Here is a 19,250-nt window from a genome sequence, read left to right as displayed (position 1 = left end):
GGGGGGGGGGGGGGGGGGGGGCTAAGACTGCTGAGTCTGAGGGAGAAGGGGGCTGGGGGCTGCTTCTTTGGGGTCTGAGAGAGGAAGGGGCTGAGGGCTAAGACTGCTGAGTCTGAGCAAAATGGGGCTTGGAGGTCAGGATTCCTGTGACTCCCTCAGCCAACAACAATCGAGTCTGTACACAAAAGCATTTTATTGGGAGTGGGGCAGGGCAGGGTTTACCATCACAAGACGGAGACACAAGATACAACCCTGCCCCGGGCAAAACCCCCTTCTCCCTCAGCCCCGTTCCCTTTCCTGGGATTCTGTGACTTCTCCTATACCTGTTCCTCAAATTCTAAGCTGGAAGAGGGGTGTCTGAGGGGGGAAGGATCCCAGATTTTGAGTCACTTAGACCCTGAGGGACACAACTCATGGCCACTGAGAAACTGAGGGTAGTCTGAAACCACCCAGAAGATTAAAGTGCAAGGAATTGGAGACAAGAGGGGCGTCCTGAACCCACCGTGGGGAAGGTCAGTGGTGGTGGCTTCCGACCACTGAGTTAATGAACTGCAGCAGCCACTGTTTAGACCTAAAAACCGTGTCAGAAAAAGTGCATGGAGTGGAGAGAGGCATATTTTAAAACCGCCGCTTCGTTTGTTTCCCTGGATACTGTGCTAAGCAGGGAGGTCGGGGGACTTGGCGCTTCAGCAGCGTCTGCTGGTGGGGGAGGGGAGGGGGAGCCGGAAACTGCCGTTTTCCCTCAGAAACGCTGGTGAGAGCCCATCCCTGGAATGGCGGGGATGGGCGATTAGTTAAACAAACCTGGAAAGTGCAGAACAGAGTTGGGAGATGTGCGGAAGTTCTGGAGGAGGACCTGGAGGTTTTCCGAAAGAAGAGGGAAGGTGAGCGATCTCGGGGTTCGCCTGAGAGCCCCTGGGGTTAAAGGGAAGGAGGGACGTGCTCGACACCACAAGGGAGTAAGGAGCTGAACCGTCCACTCAGATCAATCCCTGCAAGGAGAGGTTTGGAGCCACCGAGCCGGAACACGAACGCGCGAGGAGGGAGCTTCGGGGCACGTGGGCGTCCTCGAAACTGCCGGTCCGCAGCCCAGCACCCTGACAGGCGATCAGGACGGGAAGAGGCCTCCACAGCACGGGGACAGGGAGGGGGCCTCCTAGCCTGAGGCAGGACGGAGAGGAGCGGGGGTCCTTGACACTGTCACTCGAGCAGACATGTGAGTGGCGGCGGCCCTGGAAACCGCCGCTCGGTGGGAGGCACGTGGTCAGTAGTCCCGGAGAGGGGGCGGGGGCCTTGGGGGCTGAACTGTGCTGTGTGTGGCCCCGTAGGAGGGAAGGGGAGCAGGGGGTGCCCCGGGGGGCTCGGCCTCATCCTCCATCTCGCTTTCGTCACTGCCAGCCAGCTGGTCATGGCCCACGAAACCACATTTCTCTTCGCTCATCTCCTCAGGCTCCGCCCACGGTTGCTTCTCTCCAGAAGCAAAGACCCCGTAGAAGATGACACCCCCGTAGTGCACCAGGGAAGCAATTAGAAACACGTACTGCCACTCCTCCCGCGTCTGTAGGGGACAACGGGGGATGAAGTCAAATAGGGGGACAGAGAAACAGAAGCTGGAGAGAAAACAGGAGGGAGGTCAGAGAAAGGGAGCAGAAAGGGAAGGCACGGAGCCCCCGGGCGAGCGACGGAACGTGGTCAGGAAGGTGCCGTGCACACATGTGAGTCGGGGCTGGCACACGAACCTTGTGCTTAGTCATGGCGCCCACGATGATGGGGCACACCATGCCGGACAACGTGCCCACGCCGTTGGAGATGCCCATGAGGATGCTGGCATAGCGCGGGGCGATGTCCAGGTGGTTCACGTTGAACCCTGGCGGAGAGGCGCGCTCAGCAGACGCCACCCCCGGACCTCGCGGGCGCGCTCCCGGCGAGAGCTCCGCCCCGCGCTCTTTCTACTAGACGCTTTGTGACGCTGGAAGTCCCGCTGCTAAGCCGGGAAGTTCCCTACAGCGCCGGCCAGGGCCCCCCAAGCCGAGGAGCCGCGGTTCTCACCAGAGATGGCGAAGCCGCTGAAGCCCACGGCGAGGACCAGGAAGGAGATGGCCACGCCCTTGGAGTGCGAGTAGCCGACCACCAGCAGCAGCGTGGCTTCCATGCCGAAGCCTGCGGACGGCCGCGTCCCGCTGAGCGCCGGCCGGAGCGGTGGGCAGGCTGCCCCACGCCGCCCCGCCAGGCCTGCTCGCGCCCCAGCCCGCCTCTGTCCTCCCCGGCCTGGCCACATCCACGTGCCGCCCAGGTCTCGTCCAGCCTTCCGCCCGACCGACGCCGGCCCTAACCAGGCCGCCACTTCCCCGAGGTGCAGCCTTTGGCCACGCCCACTGGCTCCACGAGCCAAACGGTTGCTCTGAGGCCCCACCTGAGCCCCTTCACGCCCTTCCTCTCTGTCCCCACTCATTAGGCAGCACACCGGCCAGACCCTGTCTCTCTAGATCCCCACTCAAAACCCTTCTTCATCACCTAGTTCACATCCTGCGACGTCCGGCCCTTTGCAAGCCCTGCCCTTGCAGGCCCCAGCTGGTCTCTCCCCTGCTCCCCCTGGGTAGTCACACCGCCCTTCGCTTCCTCGCGGTGGCCTCAGAGGCTGGCACGTGAGAGTCTGATCCCTGCAAGACCTCCCTCACCCTGAACCGCCCTGGTGGCCCCGCCCCTCTTGACCCCGCCCCTCCGACCATGCCCCACCCCCACAGTCCTGCACCCTTGGGTCTGTCCACCACTCCCGGGCTGTCCCAGACTGGGTCCAGGCCCTGCGCCACTCACCCCCGCAGTTCATCAACTTGCGAACGTTTGTGGTGGACATGATGCGGCGGCTCCGCAGAAAGTCGGCGATCTGGCCGCCGATGGGCACGATAATGGTCATGACTAGGTGGGGCAGCGCCGACACCAGGCCCACCTGCGGGAGCAGGCGCACAGGGCGGGGACTCGGGCGCCGCCAGCTCGGAGTCCCTGCCCACCGGCTCGCTCGGGTGTCGCGGGCTCCTCCCTGCCTCCCACTCCCGCCGGGCGCCCTGCCCTCCCTCTACGACTCTACCTTGCTGATCTCGAAGCCGAACACTTCCTCGAAGTAGGCGGGCTGGGAGATAAGGAGCAGGTAGAACGTCCAGCTGCGGCAGAAGTTGGCCACGATGATGGCGTAGACTGGCATGGACGTGAAGAAGCGCCGCCAGGGTGTGTTAAACTTCTGTGGGGGGAGAGGGGACGGGCCACTCAGAGGGAGACCAGAGGTGGTGGCTTCTCTGTGTCCTTTCAGGGACCCCACTGTTGTCCCACAGAGACCCAGGGATCCCGATTTCACTGAAACCTCTTAGGACCCAAGGGCTTCTGCCACACCATGTTCCCGTGGGGACCGAGGGATCCCAGCCTCACGGGGACACTTCAGGGATGAAGGGTTCCTGACTTTACTATGGCCCCTCAGGTTCGCAAGTGTCCGGGCCCCACGATGACCCTCAGGGACACATAAATAAGGGCCCAGGAGTCTCCTTCTATTCAATCATGCCTCCTAAATCTCGCCTCATCGCCCAAAGGTCTAAGCAAAAACCCCACGATCTCATCGCACCCCCGTCAGTGGTTCTAGTTCCGCCCACCTTGAGACTTCGCCCCGCCCCCACCGCCTGCTAGTCCCCGGAGGGTCGTAATCCTCCTCCTGTAGCCCCGCCCCCTACGTTCCAGGAACTGTCTTCTCTAGAGTCCGCAAGAACCCAGCACGAACTATGGCCGCGCAGCTTCAAGCCCGGAGTCTCCCGCAGCCCCACCGCGCCCCAGCCCCGCGGACGTGAGCCCGGACCGTGAGCGGGTTCATGAGCTTGGCGCTCTCGCCGATGGCCTCCTCGATGTACTTGCGTTCCTCCTCCGAGATGCTGGGGTGCAGTGCGGGGGACTCGTAGGAGACGAGCAGCCAGAACATGTACCAGACGATCCCGAAGCTGCCTAGGGGGTCAGAGGGCGGACGCGAATGGAGTGACGACCAGCCCCGCTCCGCCCTCGCGCCACCAGAACTAGGCGTCAGGGTCCCTCACCGTAGACATAGAAAACAGAGCTCCATCCCGAGTACTGCACCAGGACCCCAGCGAGGGGCATCGCGACCACCGCCCCAGCGTAGGAACCTGAGAAAGAAGATGCAGGGTGGAAAACAGGCCTGTCTTCCATCAGACGCAGGAATGCGGACCCCCGGCCCCTCCTTCCTGGGGCACAGAAGTACAGGCCACAGCCCCTCCTCCCTCAGATGCGGGAGCTGGATCCCCAGCCCCTTCCCATTACCGCAAAAGGCTGTCGTCGCCAGGCGACTCCTTTCTAAGGGTGGGGCCCACTTGCTCCAAATCCCGTGGCAGGCGGGGTATGTGACCCCCTAGGGAGGAGAAAACCAAGTTCAACGAGAAGAAGCGGGGTCAGAGCGGGGGCAGTGTCACATGGGCCGGGGCTTTACCTCTACCAACCCCTGCAAGATCCTCACGAATATGACACAGCCATAGTGAACGCGGGCAGCCGAGGGGATCAGCATGTTCAGAGTGGAGGTAGCCACAATAGCAAAGCCGAAAACCCTGATGGGAAGGGTCGGAGAAAAGGATCCAGCTACCCACCATGCCTAGGATTCTGCCCTTCCCGCCCACGGCAGGCCAGGCCCAGAATCCCGGGCCCTACCTTGTCTGTGATTCCCACCTTCGACGATCACAAGCCCCCCCTTTCTTTAAGACCCGCCCGCAAATCGAGGCTCCTCCCATATCCTGGAGTCAGCCCGCAAATTCAAGATCACACCCTCTAACTCCACTAACGCCACTGTAGTACTGCCCACCTTGAGATCTCACTACTGTACCTGTTGGCTGCGAATTTTTGGCAGATAAATCCTCCAGGAATCTGAGTGACAATGTAGCCCCAGAAAAAGGAGCCGTGTATCAGGCCGACAGTCTCTGGATCCCAGCTGAACTGGGCTCTCTGCGGGCCAAAAGGCACATCAAACCAGCCGCCCTGCCCCCGAGCTATGCCCCTCCACCAATCAGCACCCACAGACTTAGTCCCTCTGCCAATTAGCAACAAGGACCCTCTCCTGCTGCCAAAACACCTGCCAATCAGAGCTCATGCCGTCCCTCGGTCAATGAGTCGAAGACCTCTGCTCTTTCACGTTGCTAGGGCCAGTACTATCTTAACAACGGGCCCCGGTGCTGCCTCGAAGCCTTGCTTTGCCTGCTTCCTCGCCTCGGTGCTCTTTCCTTTAATGCCCAGGGGCCCATGTATGGGGATGGCTCTCTCTCCAGTTCTACCCAACTTACGAACTGTTTGTGGAGTGACCTGCATGGGATCTAGGCAGGGACAAGAAACAGCCACAGGGGTGGGCCTGATTGGAAGGGAGCAAGGGACGGGATAGTCCACAGCCGAAATCAAGATTTTTTTTCTGGTGCAGGAGCATGGCCCATAGGGAGATTAAAGTGGAAAGTCTGAGGGGAAGCGGGCTTTTAGGTAATGGCCATAGCAGATGGAGCGGGACTGAGGCAGTGTCGGGGCTTCAGAAAAGCAAAGATCAAAATTTAGGAAGGAACCTGAGATGGGACTGGGATTATGTAGATATGACCTGGGGACAAGAGCGTGGGGCACAGGCATGAGCAAAATTGTGAGTAGGTCCAAAACGGAGCAGGAGCAACTAATAGGGGACCTAATGCTGGCGCGGGGTCTACCCTTCGCAATCGGGGACCTGAAATAGGGGAGGGGCTTCACTTGATCGGGGCGGGGCTTAGGAAGAGGAGAGACCTTAAGCGAGGCCAGAGCTAAGGGGCGGCCCAGTGGGCGGGGCTACTCAAGCTGTGGTTTGGAAAGGGGGTGGGCGGGGCGTCTGGTGGGCGAATGTGACGTCATCGGGAACGTGAGCAGGGCTAACGGGGCAGAGGCGCCAGGGCTCCAGCCCTGAGCTACCTGCACCACCACGTGGCCCCCGCGGTGGGTCGTGCTGTTGTTGACCATGGAAACGATGGCCACGCCCAGGTTGCAGCGGATGCCAAAGCTGATGCAGAAGCCCAGACCGCTCATAATAGCGATAATGTAGCGGCGAGGGAGGCCGAAGCAGGTGCAGTCCACAACCGGCGGGTCCCGGGTCTGCGTCGTCACCGGGCGCCCGTCAGCACTCAGCTCCAGCGTCTCTGCACCTTCCTGCCGCTTCTCCAGAAGGCTACGGGCAGCAAGAGCCAAAAGACTCAGAAGTCCAGGACCCCAGACTCCTTCCCCGCATGACACACGAGGCCAGGGCAAAACCTCCTGTTTTTCAAGACCCAGAATTCTAAGCCCGCCCCTTCTCCTTCCCCAGGAGTCCAGGTCCCTGGCTCCCTTCTCCCCCCAGGACCCAGGAATCAAGACCCCCCCGTCTCCAACTCTCTCAGACCAGGAATTCAGGTCACCAGACCCCTCCTCCCTCAGACTCAGGTTCTCAGTCCTCTTCTCCCCCAGCCCTGTCATCTCTGTCAACTCAGAAGTTTTAGGCCACAGACTACCTTTTGGAATCCAAGAGCCTGTACCCTCAACCCTCACCCTAAGACCCAAAGATTCTCCAGACCTCTCTCTCAGATATGAGTCTATTTGAGGAAGCAAAAGGTGCTAAGGAGATGCTTTAGCAAAGGTGTCAAAAGAACAGATGCTCCTCAGCCACGTCTGCTATATATACCGACCCCCCTCCTTCCCTGCCTCGGTAGCATGCCCTTCTCTGTTTCCAGGCCCCAGGTGTGGGGCCGAAATCCAGCTGACTCCATCGCAGCCACCAGAAGCCTATTCCCAGGGACACAGGGGTGGGGAAACATCCTGGACCCTGGAATCCAGCATCCCAGTAGCGGCATCCCTGGGGAACCTTGAGTTCAAGCTGTCAGCCTAGAGGTTTGGAGGGGAGTGGCGGGTGGTGTCCTGGAAGGAGACAGATGGCCCTGGTAGGGGGATTGGCTCATTCCCCAGCGTGGCTCTCGCCCCCGCCCGTTCTGTATCTAGGATTGAGTCTGTGATGATGAATAGTGTACTTGGAGGGCTGCCTCAAACCCAAAGAGAGGCAGTAGGGAAAGAGAGATGCCTTGAGACACGTGGGGAAAGACCCAAAAGGAGGGTGACAGAGATGGGGAGGTTGCACAGAGACCCAGAGATCGAGAGCCAGAGACACAGAAGAAAAAGGGAGAGAAATCCAGAGAAAGGGGGACAGAGATCTAGAGATGGAGAGACAGAGACCCAGACAGAGGGGGAGAGAATAAGGGGGGGGCAGAAATGCCCAAAGAAGGAGGAATGGGACAAAGACCCAGGGAGAGGGTGAGAGACAGAGACCCAGACAGAGGGGGAGAGAATAAGGGGGGGGCAGAAATGCCCAAAGAAGGAGGAATGGGACAAAGACCCAGGGAGAGGGTGACAGACAGAGACCCAAAGAGAAGTGGGGACAAAAACCACCAGACAGAGGGGGAGAGAATAAGGGGGGGGCAGAAATGCCCAAAGAAGGAGGAATGGGACAGAGACCCAGAGAGAGGGTGACAGACAGAGACCCAAAGAGAAGTGGGGACAAAAACCCAGGAGAGAGGACATAGATGTAAAGAGAGGAGACCCAGAATGTTGAGAGAAAGAAGGAGAGAGAGGAGAGACAGGCTGGGGACATGAATTGTGAGGTTCGGCCCCTCTCCGAGGTGGGTAGGGAGCCAGGGGATCATGCTGGATCCCAGGAAGGGGCTAGAACAGATGGAGGCGAGGGAGACTGGGACGGGGGAGGAAAGAACAGCCAGACGGTCTTGGGGGAGGGGGTGGAAGAGATGAGAGAATACGGCTGCCCCTTCCCATCCTAACACTTAGGGAGGTGGGGAGGGGCAGGTAAGAAATGTGGGGGAGGGGAGTAGACAAACCAGGAGGAGGAGGAATTAGACCCTGAGAGAAGGGGACAGAGAACCAGAGAGAGGGGTAATTGAGGCCCCTGGAATGAATACTACAGGATGGCAGGAACTCCCCCCACCCCACGCCCATAAGAATATGTCAGCCAATGAGATTAGACCTTGACCCAGGTTGATATCAGATATTTGACCCTGAAACTCAGTATGTGATTGCAGCCCCTGAAATTTGATATTCGTTGTTAATATTACGAGATGTCGGGTCTCTAACCAAGGCTTTCTAAACCCGGGGTCCCGGTAACCCACATCTATAAAATGGGAGCAAGAGTTGAAAGGTGAGATACTAAAGAGGGAACTTCAAGGTGATAGTAACAATTTTAGGATGAGAGGACCAGGGACAGAGATAAAGTAGTCCAGCTGCTTTGCAGAAGACAAGAACAGAAAGGGGAGAGGCCAGGTGGAGATCACCCTCCCCTCCCTGGATGGCCCGAACTCAGGCTTGGGGACTTGGTGATGAGGAAAAGCATGCTTACAAGGCAGTTCACCAAAATGGTGTCTCAGTCTTTCTCTCTCTGAGTCTCTGTCACTGTCTCTAGTTCTCTCAAGGTCTCTGTCCATTTCCCCAGGTCTCTGTCCCCTTATGTCCCTTTAATTCTCTCCTCTCTTCCCACTGTACAACTAAGGAAACTGAGGCTCAGAAAGCAGAAGTAGCATGTCCAAGGTCACCCCCAGGAAAAGCGATGAGGCCTGATCACTTCCTGGCCCTCATTGTCACCTGCCCAAGACCTGGCTCTCAGAAGGGATGCACTTTGTCTTCTCATCTCTCCTTCATTCCTTTTCCCCCCATGTCCTTGTCCCAAGTTGCCTGGGTTACCATCTGCTTCCTGGCTCAAGGGAGTTCTCCACCCACTCTAGCATCGTTCATCTCGAGGAAAATCTGCAGTCTCGCTCCCTTGGGAGGTAGACTGACCTGGGTTCAAATTATGGGTCTTGTATTCAGCCATTGACCCCCCCCCAACACCAGAACTGAGCCTCAGTTTCTCCAGCTTTGTCTAGAGGATTAAATGGGATGTTGTGTTGCATCCAATACAGGGCATTCTCCCCTCTCTCCAGTCTTCAAAGTGAACCTCAGGCTTTGGATCCAAATGCTCTCCTCTGTGCAAACTCCCTCCCTGCTCATGGTCCTCTGAGCTCTGGAGTCTCTAGAGGCCCAGGAGGCAGCTCAGAGAGGTGAAGATGAGGCAGAGATGGACTGAGAGACACCCAGATGCAGATGAGAAACTGAGAAGCAGAGGCTGAGGGAGGGGGCCTGAGGAACACATCGCCCCCTCTGCCACCCCCAACCCTCCCTCCATCAGCACATCTCTCTCACTCTCCTAACTTCGCACTGATGTATTTTGAGAAACTCGTGAAAGGAGGTGAGAAAAAGGGTGGGGAGGGGCTGGAAATTGGAAAAAGAGAGGGTGAGGTTATCTCAGCTTCCCCTCCACCACCACCCCCATCACTGTGCCATCCTCCTGCCCCCCTCCCTCATCCAGTCTTATTCCTGTCTCTCATGTTACTAGAGGGTGGGGTAACTTTGGAGCTAGGAGGTGATCTGCAGCAGCAGGACTAACGTTAGGCTAAGAAAAGGACTTGAATGGCCTAGTGAGATGGACAAAGCATCAACTAAAGATGAGGTCAGGGCTGTGGGACAAGGGGACAGAGTCTAAGGGCATGATGGGGGCAGGGGCATGGTGCTGGTGGGGCCATCTCCTCCCCACACTGTAGCCAGATATTTTTAGGCTTTTCTGCAGCTGAGTAATTTCTCTGACTTGGAGCCAGATCTGAGGTCGAGGGTGAGAGACTAGAGGGAGGTGTCCAGACTGCTCTGAGGGACACCCAGGTCACTGGGGCCATCACCGTGGCTGAGAGGAAGTCCCTCTCAGCTCTAGCCTATAGTCTTTGGGAAGTCGGTCCTACCCAAGAGCTTTTTTTTTTTTTTTTTTTTTTTTTGGTCCTGCAACTCCCTTTTCCCCCAGCGATCCAGGACACCTTGGCTTCTTCCTGCCAGCTTAACCCCCCTCAAGGACAAGGGCTGATGGGCCCCAATCCGCTTTAGCTTCAGATTAAACTCTCTCAGAGACAAAAACTGAGAAAGACACAAAGAGATGGAAAGATCCAGGGTGGGGGAATAAAAAGCCAGAGAGAGGGGAAAGAGATCCAGATAAAGTGGGAGACAGAGACCCAAAGAAGGGGAGACCAGAGGTCCAGGGAAGAAGAGAGGCCCATAGAGGAGATAGAGACTCAGTCAGAGTTTGATAGAGATCTAGTGAGAGCAATGGCCAGAGAATCAGAGAGAAGGGGACAGAGAACCAAAGAAGGGAAAACAGAGATCTAGGGAGGAGGAGAGACCTAGAGAGACGGGAGAAGAAATCCAGAAAAAGGGGGCAGAGAGACCCAGAAAGATAGGTGGAAAGAGACCCAGAAGTGGATCGGGGAGAGGAGGTCAGAGACCCAGAGATAGGGGGATATACAGTCCCAAAGAAGAGAGTGGAGCCTGGAGTTGGGTAGGGGGCAGAAAAATGAACCGGATAATGGACAAATCAGCAGAACGGCGCCCTTGCCGACCAAGGGAGAAAACCGGACAGATGGGTGGACCGCCCGCATGCTGGGGGACCGCCTGTCCGTCTGAACCTAGAGGGAATGAGCTTCCTCCCCGGACCCTCACACTCTTTCCCTGCCAGTACCCCCACCACGCTCACCGGTGCAGCCTTCCGAGGGCGCGACCCGCTAGCTTCCGAAACTCCTCCTGGCGGAACTCCATGGTGGCTGCCCCTGCCGTCGGTTGCCCCGCCGACCCCCCGCCCGCGGGCCCGGACGGCCGCGTCCGGGTTCCCGGGCTCCGCCCCGGCCCGGCCGGCCCCGCAGCTCCGCTCGGGGGGAAGGAGGCTGCTGGTGCCGGCTGTCTGGGGGCTGTGACAGGACTCAACGCCGGGGGCGGAGAAGGGGCGGGGCACGGAGAGGCCCTGCCCCGTCTGCGCTAGGCCCCGCCCCTTGCATGCTAGCCCCGCCCCCTTTTGCAGCCCTCTCATTCTAGTTTTGTCCCTACCTGGGTTTTGAACTCCGGATTGCATCGCCCCTATTCTGCCCCTTCCCCAAGTTACTGACCCCATTCCATCCTCCCTACCTCCTCCATCCAGATTTTCTCTCCTGTCCTGAGTTCTCTTCCCCACCTGAGATTTGTCACCCCCACTTCCGTCCCCCCTAATTTCGTCCCCGCATTTTCGTCCCCTACAATTCCATTTTCCTCTGAGTTCCCTTCTCCGTTTCATCCTCCGAGTCCTATCCCACCTAATTGCTGTGGCTTCCAGTTCCACCTTCCCCTGAACTCTGGCCCCAGCGCCTGCAATTCCATCACCATCCCGCGGCATCCCCAGCTCCAACGTCCTAATTCTGCGAGTTCTTTCTTTTCTCATTCAGGAATTCTTTCCCCCTAATTTCAACCCCTACTTCAGTGTACTCCTTCTCCCCTCTAGCTCCTGCCCCCATCCAGTTTCCTCATCTTGAGCTCCACACACTTCTGCGTTTCCATCACTCCCCTTTTGAGTTCCACGCCCCTCCAGTCCTATTTCCCCTGCAGGCGCGTTCCTTCAGCCCGACCACCCACCACCCCCGATTTCCTCCCGAGTTCCCTCCCCTACAGTTAGATCCCCCACCCCAGTTGCCCGCTGTGACCCCTGTAGTGCCCTCCCCACTCTGTGTTCTTTCCCCACTCCCCTGAGTTCTGTCCCCGTCCCCTGACTTCCATCTCCAACCCTGAACGGCAGCCCCGCCCTCCTGGGGTAGAACCCGGACTCTCTTTTCTGTCCCCAGCAGGCAGACAGGTCCAGGCCCTTCTCCCCGACGCTGAGTCCACTTCCAGGTCCAGGCCCCAAGAGGCTGCTCCTTTCTCCACTGCCTCCCCACGTCGGGCCGCAAATGCATTTGTGATTAAATTTTCATGATGTGGCCCGCGAGGGGTGGGAGGAGCAGACTGTGCGGCAGGCTGACGCCAAGGACGGGTTGGCCGGGAAGCCACTGGCCGCCGCGGCCTCTCGCCTCCAGCCTTGACTGGCTGGGTCTCTGGGTCTCACAGTTTTGCCTGTTTGAGAAACCCCCAGATCCTCGGGTAGGAGGCAGCCGCGGGCCTGGACTCCGTCTGAAGGAGGAGGGCTGTTGGGGACGGGACTCCTGGGTCTAGGCGGAGTAGCTCGCGGAGTCGTTCACACGCGCCACCCTGTGGCGGCAGAGTCCCGAACCTGGATGCGGAGGCGGTAGCCGCGGCGCCGGGCCAGGCGTGAGGGTGGAGCAGATGGTGAAGAGGCGGGAATGGAAGGGGACGCCGCCGCTGCCAAATCCTGGGCCTTTGCCGGAATCATCACCATGGAGACAGAGCAAGGGAGGAAGGACCCAGCCCCACGCTGTTGCAGGACCTGGGAATGAGTTCCTCGGCCTCCTAAGGAGAGTCCCCGTCCGAACTACAAGTCACAGCCGGCTGCCGCTGGACCTTCTTGTTTGCGAAGGGCGGCGTACTCCCAGGGCCGCTGGGAGATGTAGTTCGCTGAGACAAAGGGCCGAAGCTGTCGCGCCCTCTGGTGGACACAACGCCTACGTTCCCTCATGCATTCCGTGGCCCAACAGACCCCATTTGATATTATCCCCGCAACCTTTCAGACTTAACGGTCCACTCCCTTTCCTTCCCAATTCACTTCGTTCCAGCCACACTGGCCTACTCGCTGCTCTTTCAACACTTGCCACTGAAGTTTCTCCATTTACTTATCCTCCCAGGACCCAGTAAAGAAGGGGAAGGTGTTGACAATCATTCATTAACTCAACAAATATTTGTTGAGTTCCTACTATGTGCCAGGCATTGTCCCACTTCAGGAGACATAGCTATAATGGGAGTAATAATGGGAACTGGGGACCACCGGAGGAGGAACTAACTCAGCCAAGGAAGATCAGAGAAAGTATGAAATTTGAAAAGTTTTCCAGAGAAAGTTTGATTAAAAGGGATGGGAGAGGGGTAGAGTAGGGAGAACATCCCCTGCAGAGGAAACAGCATTTGCAAAGTCAGGAGGTGAGAAAGAGCCTGGTGGTTTGAGGCCCTAGAAGACTTTGGTGTAATTGTGATATGTGTGTGATTACAGGAATGGGAAGTTTGTCAGGGTGAAAGGTAGGAGAGAGAGGCTAGAGACCAGATCATCGAAGGGGTCAGGAAGTACCCCCTGGTGAGGGCAACTACTGCACAAGAACTGAAGACAATTAGAAATTTCCTGGGCAGATGTATTGGAGAAGAGGATACTATGTAAAGGAACAGGAGAAACTAAGAGAAGGTATGAAAAATGGGTGTGGTCAAGACATGCTGCTCTGGGCCGGCCCGGTGGCTCACTTGGTAGAGTGTGGTGCTGATAACACCAAGGCCCCGGGTTCGGATCCCATATAGGGATGGCCGGTTTGCTCACTGGCTGAGCGTGGTGCTGACAACACCAAGTCAAGGGTTATGATCCCCTTACCAGTCATCTTTTAAAATAAAAAAAAATAAAAATAAATAAGCGTGGTGCTGACAACACCAAGTCAAGGGTTATGATCCCCTTACCGGTCATCTTTTAAAATAAAAAAAAATAAAAAAAAAAAGACATGCTGCTCAGTGTGACTGGACCCCAGTGAGAAGAGGAGGTCAAACTGAGCCATGAAAGGGGCTTGGACTGTCTCCTGGGAGCTATGGAAGGGATGTGAACAGAAAAAGTGCAAGGTCTGCTCTGCAGACCAGGCAGATACTGGAGGCCAGGACAAGGGGAGAGGATCCAGGGGGAGACAATGAGGCCTGAGCTAGGGCAGTGACCTCTATGGGACTCTAGGGACAGCCCAATGTCCCTCTTCCTTTCTACTCCACAGGTATCCCTAGCCAGAGACAGAACAAAGGCAAAATTCTTTTATTTCAATTTTAGAGAAGCAACCAGCCTTTTCTCAACATTTGGAAGCACAGGGAAACACCCTGATCAAGCAGGCACAGACAGAAGGGGCATGGCCACCATCAATTGCTGAGGAGAAAGAAAAGAAATTCAGGATCCAGAAGACCAGCCCTGAGCCCCCTACTCCCTCAGAACCACAAGCCCACACTCCAGCCCCCTCAATGTCCCAGCTTCCCTGAACTCTTCCCTCCAGGTACCTTTCTCTTTCGGTGGAAGGCTGCCTTGCTCTCATCAGAGTTGATCCGCAGGGGAATGTAGGCATCCAGATGATATAGCTGCTGGGGTCCCCTGATCACTAGGCGGTTCTCCTCAATCTCCAGGGACAGCCCCAGGACTCCATCCTGGAGATGTCGTGGATTCAGCCCACTCTCCCCATCAACAGAACAATAACAACATGGAGGAGGCATAGTAGCCTCACATGGTGGGAAACTATATTTAAAGGATCTAATCTCCCAGGAAAAAGGCAGGGGACAGTAATTACAAGCCTCAACAATCAAGCACTTATGATCGCTTGAGCATCCTTAGGACAGCACGAGAAGGTGGGCCTCTGGCCTCATGGGACAGAGGAGGCAGCTTACACAGGTGGGGTGACAGCCTTTCATCACTCCCCTTGAGAAAGCCCCAGGCCATTCCAGACCTCATTCTCCTGCTGTGGTCGAGCATGCACTCACCAATTTGGGGAGGTCAATTTCGGCCAAGAGGAGATCAGGGGCTTCCAGCCAAAGGTTCAAGTGAGGCTTCTCAGGGCTAAGGAGGAACAAGATCCAGAACTGAGGTAGCTGCCAGGTCTTTGCCAGCACTGTTCCCTTTGCCTGGCATGCTGTTCCCTTTCTTCCTCCAACCAGCCCTGTTGCCCCAGGATACCTTTCCAGGGAATCACCCCATGTGGAGAGGGAGGATTGAGGGAGGGATTCAGAACAGTGTTGGGGAGCCATTAGAGAGGGGATCCACTGAAAGCCCACCCTTCCTCGGCTCTCTGGGAGTCGGATGTATACAGGTTCCCCAGCTCCTGGATCCGAGGACGCTGCTGGGAGCGGATGTTCTGCTGTGAGATGGAGCCCAGAAAACGCCGTTTCTTCAAAATGCGCCACTCTGAGAGTAGGGAGTGCAGAGTCAAAGATCACACAGGCCAGGGTTCCCTTTACTCTCTCAGGTACAGCACAGCCAAGGACTCCACTCTTCCCTGATGCCTGGGACCTGACCATGCCCCCAAACTTGGCTCTAGGAAGCTTACCCACGCTTAGTCACGCTTTTCCCGTGTTATGTCCCAATAAAATCTACCCCTGGAGATGCTCCTGGCTCCGCCCCTTCTAGGCTATCCAGGCTCTGCCCTCTACCCGGAATCCCCAGCCTAGCCCCACCCCCTCGCTTTGGGAGGCCCCACATCCTCCCTGGAATCCGCAGCCTCCAGAACAGGAGCTAATAAAATCCCTGCTCACTCTAGCCCCACCTCTTCCAAAGGTGGCCCCCAAACTGCTCCTGGCTCCACTCCTTCCTGATGGCCCAGGCTCTGCCCTCACCCGGATTCAATTGCAAACTGTATTTGTCTTCAAGGCCCTCCCTGGCGATGGTGACCACGAGTTCCCGCAAGAAATCGCTGTTCTAGGGGTGAGAGAGAGGAAGAAGAGACGCGATGGGGCTAGGGGGTGGAGGGAGAGGCCCCTGCCCAGACCTCACCCATAACCCCGCCCCAACCTGCATCCTCCAGTAGAAGTCGCTGTTGACAGTTACGTCGTAGGCGGTACAGCCCTGGCCTTCTGCGGAGAGAGAAAGGGGGTGAGACGCCCCAGCCCTCCGCAGGAACCCCACAGCCCAGACACAGACAGACAAGGAAAAAACATTCAGGCACAGCAGCCACAAGAAACAGAGATACTAGGCAGTGAGAGCTCAATATATGCCACTTTCCACTCGACTCTCAGACCAGTCTCCTCCCTGGCCTCTAGTCTCCTCCCTGGCTTCCACTTTCTCCTTCTCTGGTCCATCCCTACCATGTCGCTAGAGGCGACCCTCCCCCTCCCCTGCTGACAGTTCTCCCCTCGCTCCGCAGCGCCCCCTAGAGAAGGTCTGAGTCCCCCAGCCTGGCGCTGGAGGCCCTGTGTGGTCTGCCTCTCCCACCTCTATAAAGAAGCTCATTTCTCCTCTAGCCACCTCCTGTCACTCTCTATAAGCGACCAGTCCAGTCCAATCATTCTCTCCCAGCCCTGGACCCCTCTGTCCTCTCTGCCTAGAACCCTCCTCTCTGTCTTTGCCTGAACTCCTCCCGTTCTTTCAAATCTTAACCGACATCTCCTCCTTCAGGAAGCCTTCCCTGACCCTTCCATGTGGGTGAAGAGTCCCCTCAGGGCTGTGCTGGGTGCCCCCTCCAATGTAACACAAATCACACCATATTGAAATTGCATCCATCTCCTTCGGCCCCACCCACGATGGGGAGTGGGTTTGATAAGCCTCTATTCCCCAGGGCACTGCTAAAAGCTTGGCCCCAAGAGGCTTCAAAAGACAAATGTGAATTTAAAAAAGGATACAGAGACAGAAACAGGGACAGAGATAAGACAAGGCAGAGATGAAGACAGGGGAGAAGGGCAGAGGTGAAAACAGGGATGAAAGAGTGAGAGCTGACCTGGGACTAAAGCAAGATCAGCTAATGAGTGCAAAGCACTCTGCCCAGCCCTCCCCCACCCTCCGGTGGAGCACAGAGAAGTACCAGACCAGCCAGGTGACAGAACCAGGACTGCCTGGGTGCTGGATGCCCAAGAAATACGGATATTCCACAAGGAAAAGGATCAGATTGGGGGCCAGATTTCCGGGATGTGAGGGAGAAGGGCCATGGAACCTGTATTCTTGGGTGCTAGGGGAGAAGGGACCTGGGGGCTGGACTCCTGGGTTCTCCGAGGGTACTGACTTGCATCTAGTTCAGCATGAGGCTCTCCCAGACTCATGGGGATGCGAAACCCAGCTTGGTCCTCCTCCAGCATTTGAAGCAGCTCATCCTCCGTCAAGTCAGCCGGAGGAGGGATGGAGGGAGAGTGACAGATGTTGATGAAAACTTTCCCTTCAGATGAGTTGGTCTTTACACAGAAACCTGGTGGGAGAGGGTTTGTCCTGGCCATCTGTCTGCAAAGGTCCCAGTCTCCATCTATCCTCTCTGTCTCTTTCTCTCTTTTGCTCTGTACCCCTCTTTGGGTCTCTATCCTCTTTCTAGGTTTCCCTCCCCACCCATGAGATCCCTGACCCTCTTCCTATCTGTCCCCCTACACACTCCTGTTCTCTGTCCTCCACTTCCCCTTTTTGGACCACTGTCCCTGTGTGATCTCTCTGGGTGTCTGCTCATCCCCTCCACACACCCCAGGCCTTTTTTTTTTTTTATTCCCAACCCCCCAGGCCTTTATACCCCATTATTGTGTCTCTTTCCTTCCTCCTCTCTGTCCCCTGCCCCAGGTCTCAATCCCTCCTCTCTCTGCCTCTCTGTCCCTCTCTCTCTGGGACTCAATCCCTTTCTCTCCGGGTTTCTGTCTTTCTCACCAGGCTGAGGTTGGATCTGTGTGGATTCTGGTCTGGTTGTTGGGGCTTGCTGGAGCTCCTTGGAGGCCTGTGTGAAAGGAAACAAACTCCAGGCTTCGAGTTTGTGCTATCAGACCCCTCATTTACTCTTCAGAGGCTTAATGAGCAATTTTAGCTATCTATCTATTTATTTATTTATTTGATGGCTGGCAGTCCGGAAATCCAAACCCTGGACCTCGGTGTTATTAGCAGCACGCGCTAACCAACTGAGCTAACCGGCCGGTCTGGGCAACTGTTATGTATAAGAGCGGTGGATAACGTGAGAAATTAGATAGCCTAGGTTCTCTTCCTCCTTTGAGGACCCAAAGAACCCCAACCCCACTCCCATATCTTTACGAGCTTAGCAAACTTGGAGCCAAGTAACTACAATTCCCATAGGCCCTGTTGCCGCCCTAGTGCATTCTGGAAACTGTAGTCCCATCTCTGAAAACCAAACCAAACCAAACCAAACCAAACCAAACAAAAACCCCGGATACCCAGGGATCCAGGAGTCCGGTCAATCTGCACCTGAAGCAGCAGCTCCTCGAAACGCGTCGTCTCCGCACCCATCGTCTCTACCTCGCTTAGCTCTGGTTCCAGCAGCTTCGAGTCGGCCATGGCCCTGGGAAAGAGCGTCTTCAGCACCCTCGCGTCCTTCCCCAGGATGCGAACTCTAGTGTCTGCTCCCCGCCCTCAATCGAATACCCACTATTCTACTCAAAAACGTATGAATCTGGACTGAGACTACAATTCCATTCCAGACCAGGCACCGTCGACAAATCGGTTGGGAATCAGCAGCTCTAGATGTACCCTGGGTCCTGCGTGCCAGACCCGATCTTGTCTGTGATTTTTCTTCTCTGCAAACAGTCTGCTGTGCGGCCTGGGAATCAGCAGCTCTAGATGTACCCTGGGTCCTGCGTGCCAGACCTCCACACCTCTGGTTAGTCTGCTGTGCGGCCTGGGAATCAGCAGCTCTAGATGTACCCTGGGTCCTGCGTGCCAGACCTCCACACCTCTGGTATCTGTGCGACCGTGGGACTAGGGTAGGCCACACTTCCGACGGGCAACTCATACCGACCAATCATAGTCCAACTTTAAAGCCACGCTCTCACTTCAGCCAATCAAAAGTAAATCCTGAGGCACATGACTAAATGCCACACTTCCTGTATCCATTAAAGCCACACTTCCGCTCTTTCCCGGCAGTCAAGGCTGCCACACTTCCAAGATTCAATCTCAGTGTCCATCCTCAGGCACAAGAGGACTCCCATCTTGTCTTTGAACTATCGCTTCACACCCGCATCAGCTAGATACGGATCTCTAGTAAATATTCTTCAGACTGAAAGCTGCACTGCCTGTTTCTAGTATAAACGATGTAGCGGGAAGACACACTAGTACCCGTCCAACTCTGGCGCCCCGTTAGCAACTGCACTTCCGGTCTCCTTGACCTCGCGCTCTGCGGAGTACGCATGCTCCCGACTACGCTTTCCGCGCGCGGGCCCGTGGGCGGGGTCACCGGGCCCTAAGGCGGGCAGTGGGCGGGGTGTTGGTCCTGCTCTTCAGGCTAGAGGGCGCGTTGCCACCCTTCGGGCCTCCAGGTTCCCTTGGGCAGAGCGCCCAGCAGTTTTTCGTGGCAAGCGGCCTGGGCAGGCGATGGCTGCGACATACACAGGGCCGCACGCCTGTGACATCTTCACCACACTGGAGTACGGACCCGCGGCAGAGAGCCACACATGCGCACTGGTGAGTGCCTGCCGGGCCGTCGCTGCCCACTCACTCCCCCAGGCCTCGGGGCCGCGGGTTGCTCGTAGACTCCCGTCATCCACCGCCACAGCTCGGCGAC

The 19,250-nt window shown here is 56.9% G+C and overlaps 2 protein-coding genes across 2 annotated transcripts; both read right to left on the bottom strand.

The window, feature by feature from the left end:
* Nucleotides 1-174: 174 nt before the first annotated feature.
* On the bottom strand, nt 175-10,837 carry SLC17A7 (solute carrier family 17 (vesicular glutamate transporter), member 7). The gene is made up of 12 exons (XM_008575409.1): nt 10,625-10,837; nt 5,956-6,208; nt 4,865-4,983; nt 4,478-4,592; nt 4,312-4,399; nt 4,071-4,157; nt 3,839-3,981; nt 3,086-3,235; nt 2,815-2,947; nt 2,050-2,160; nt 1,740-1,867; nt 175-1,558 (listed from the first exon to the last, which is right to left on the bottom strand). Exons 1-12 carry the CDS (start codon nt 10,684-10,686, stop codon nt 1,265-1,267), a joined length of 1,683 nt encoding a protein of 560 aa, XP_008573631.1. The 5' UTR covers nt 10,687-10,837; the 3' UTR covers nt 175-1,264.
* Nucleotides 10,838-13,818: 2,981 nt separating this feature from the next.
* PIH1D1 (PIH1 domain containing 1) lies at nt 13,819-18,116 on the bottom strand. Its single transcript, XM_008575408.1, has 9 exons — nt 17,939-18,116; nt 17,393-17,459; nt 16,773-16,952; nt 15,569-15,630; nt 15,394-15,475; nt 14,836-14,965; nt 14,545-14,620; nt 14,071-14,214; nt 13,819-13,942 (listed from the first exon to the last, which is right to left on the bottom strand). The coding sequence occupies exons 1-9, from the start codon at nt 18,026-18,028 to the stop codon at nt 13,901-13,903; spliced, it is 873 nt and encodes a 290-aa protein (XP_008573630.1). The 5' UTR covers nt 18,029-18,116; the 3' UTR covers nt 13,819-13,900.
* Nucleotides 18,117-19,250: the final 1,134 nt, after the last annotated feature.

The sequence above is a fragment of the Galeopterus variegatus genome, unplaced genomic scaffold (genome assembly GCF_000696425.1).
Source record: "Galeopterus variegatus unplaced genomic scaffold, G_variegatus-3.0.2 Scaffold1180, whole genome shotgun sequence".
Classification (NCBI taxonomy): Eukaryota; Metazoa; Chordata; class Mammalia; order Dermoptera; family Cynocephalidae; genus Galeopterus; species Galeopterus variegatus.
This window is presented reverse-complemented; position numbering and strand designations above follow the sequence as displayed.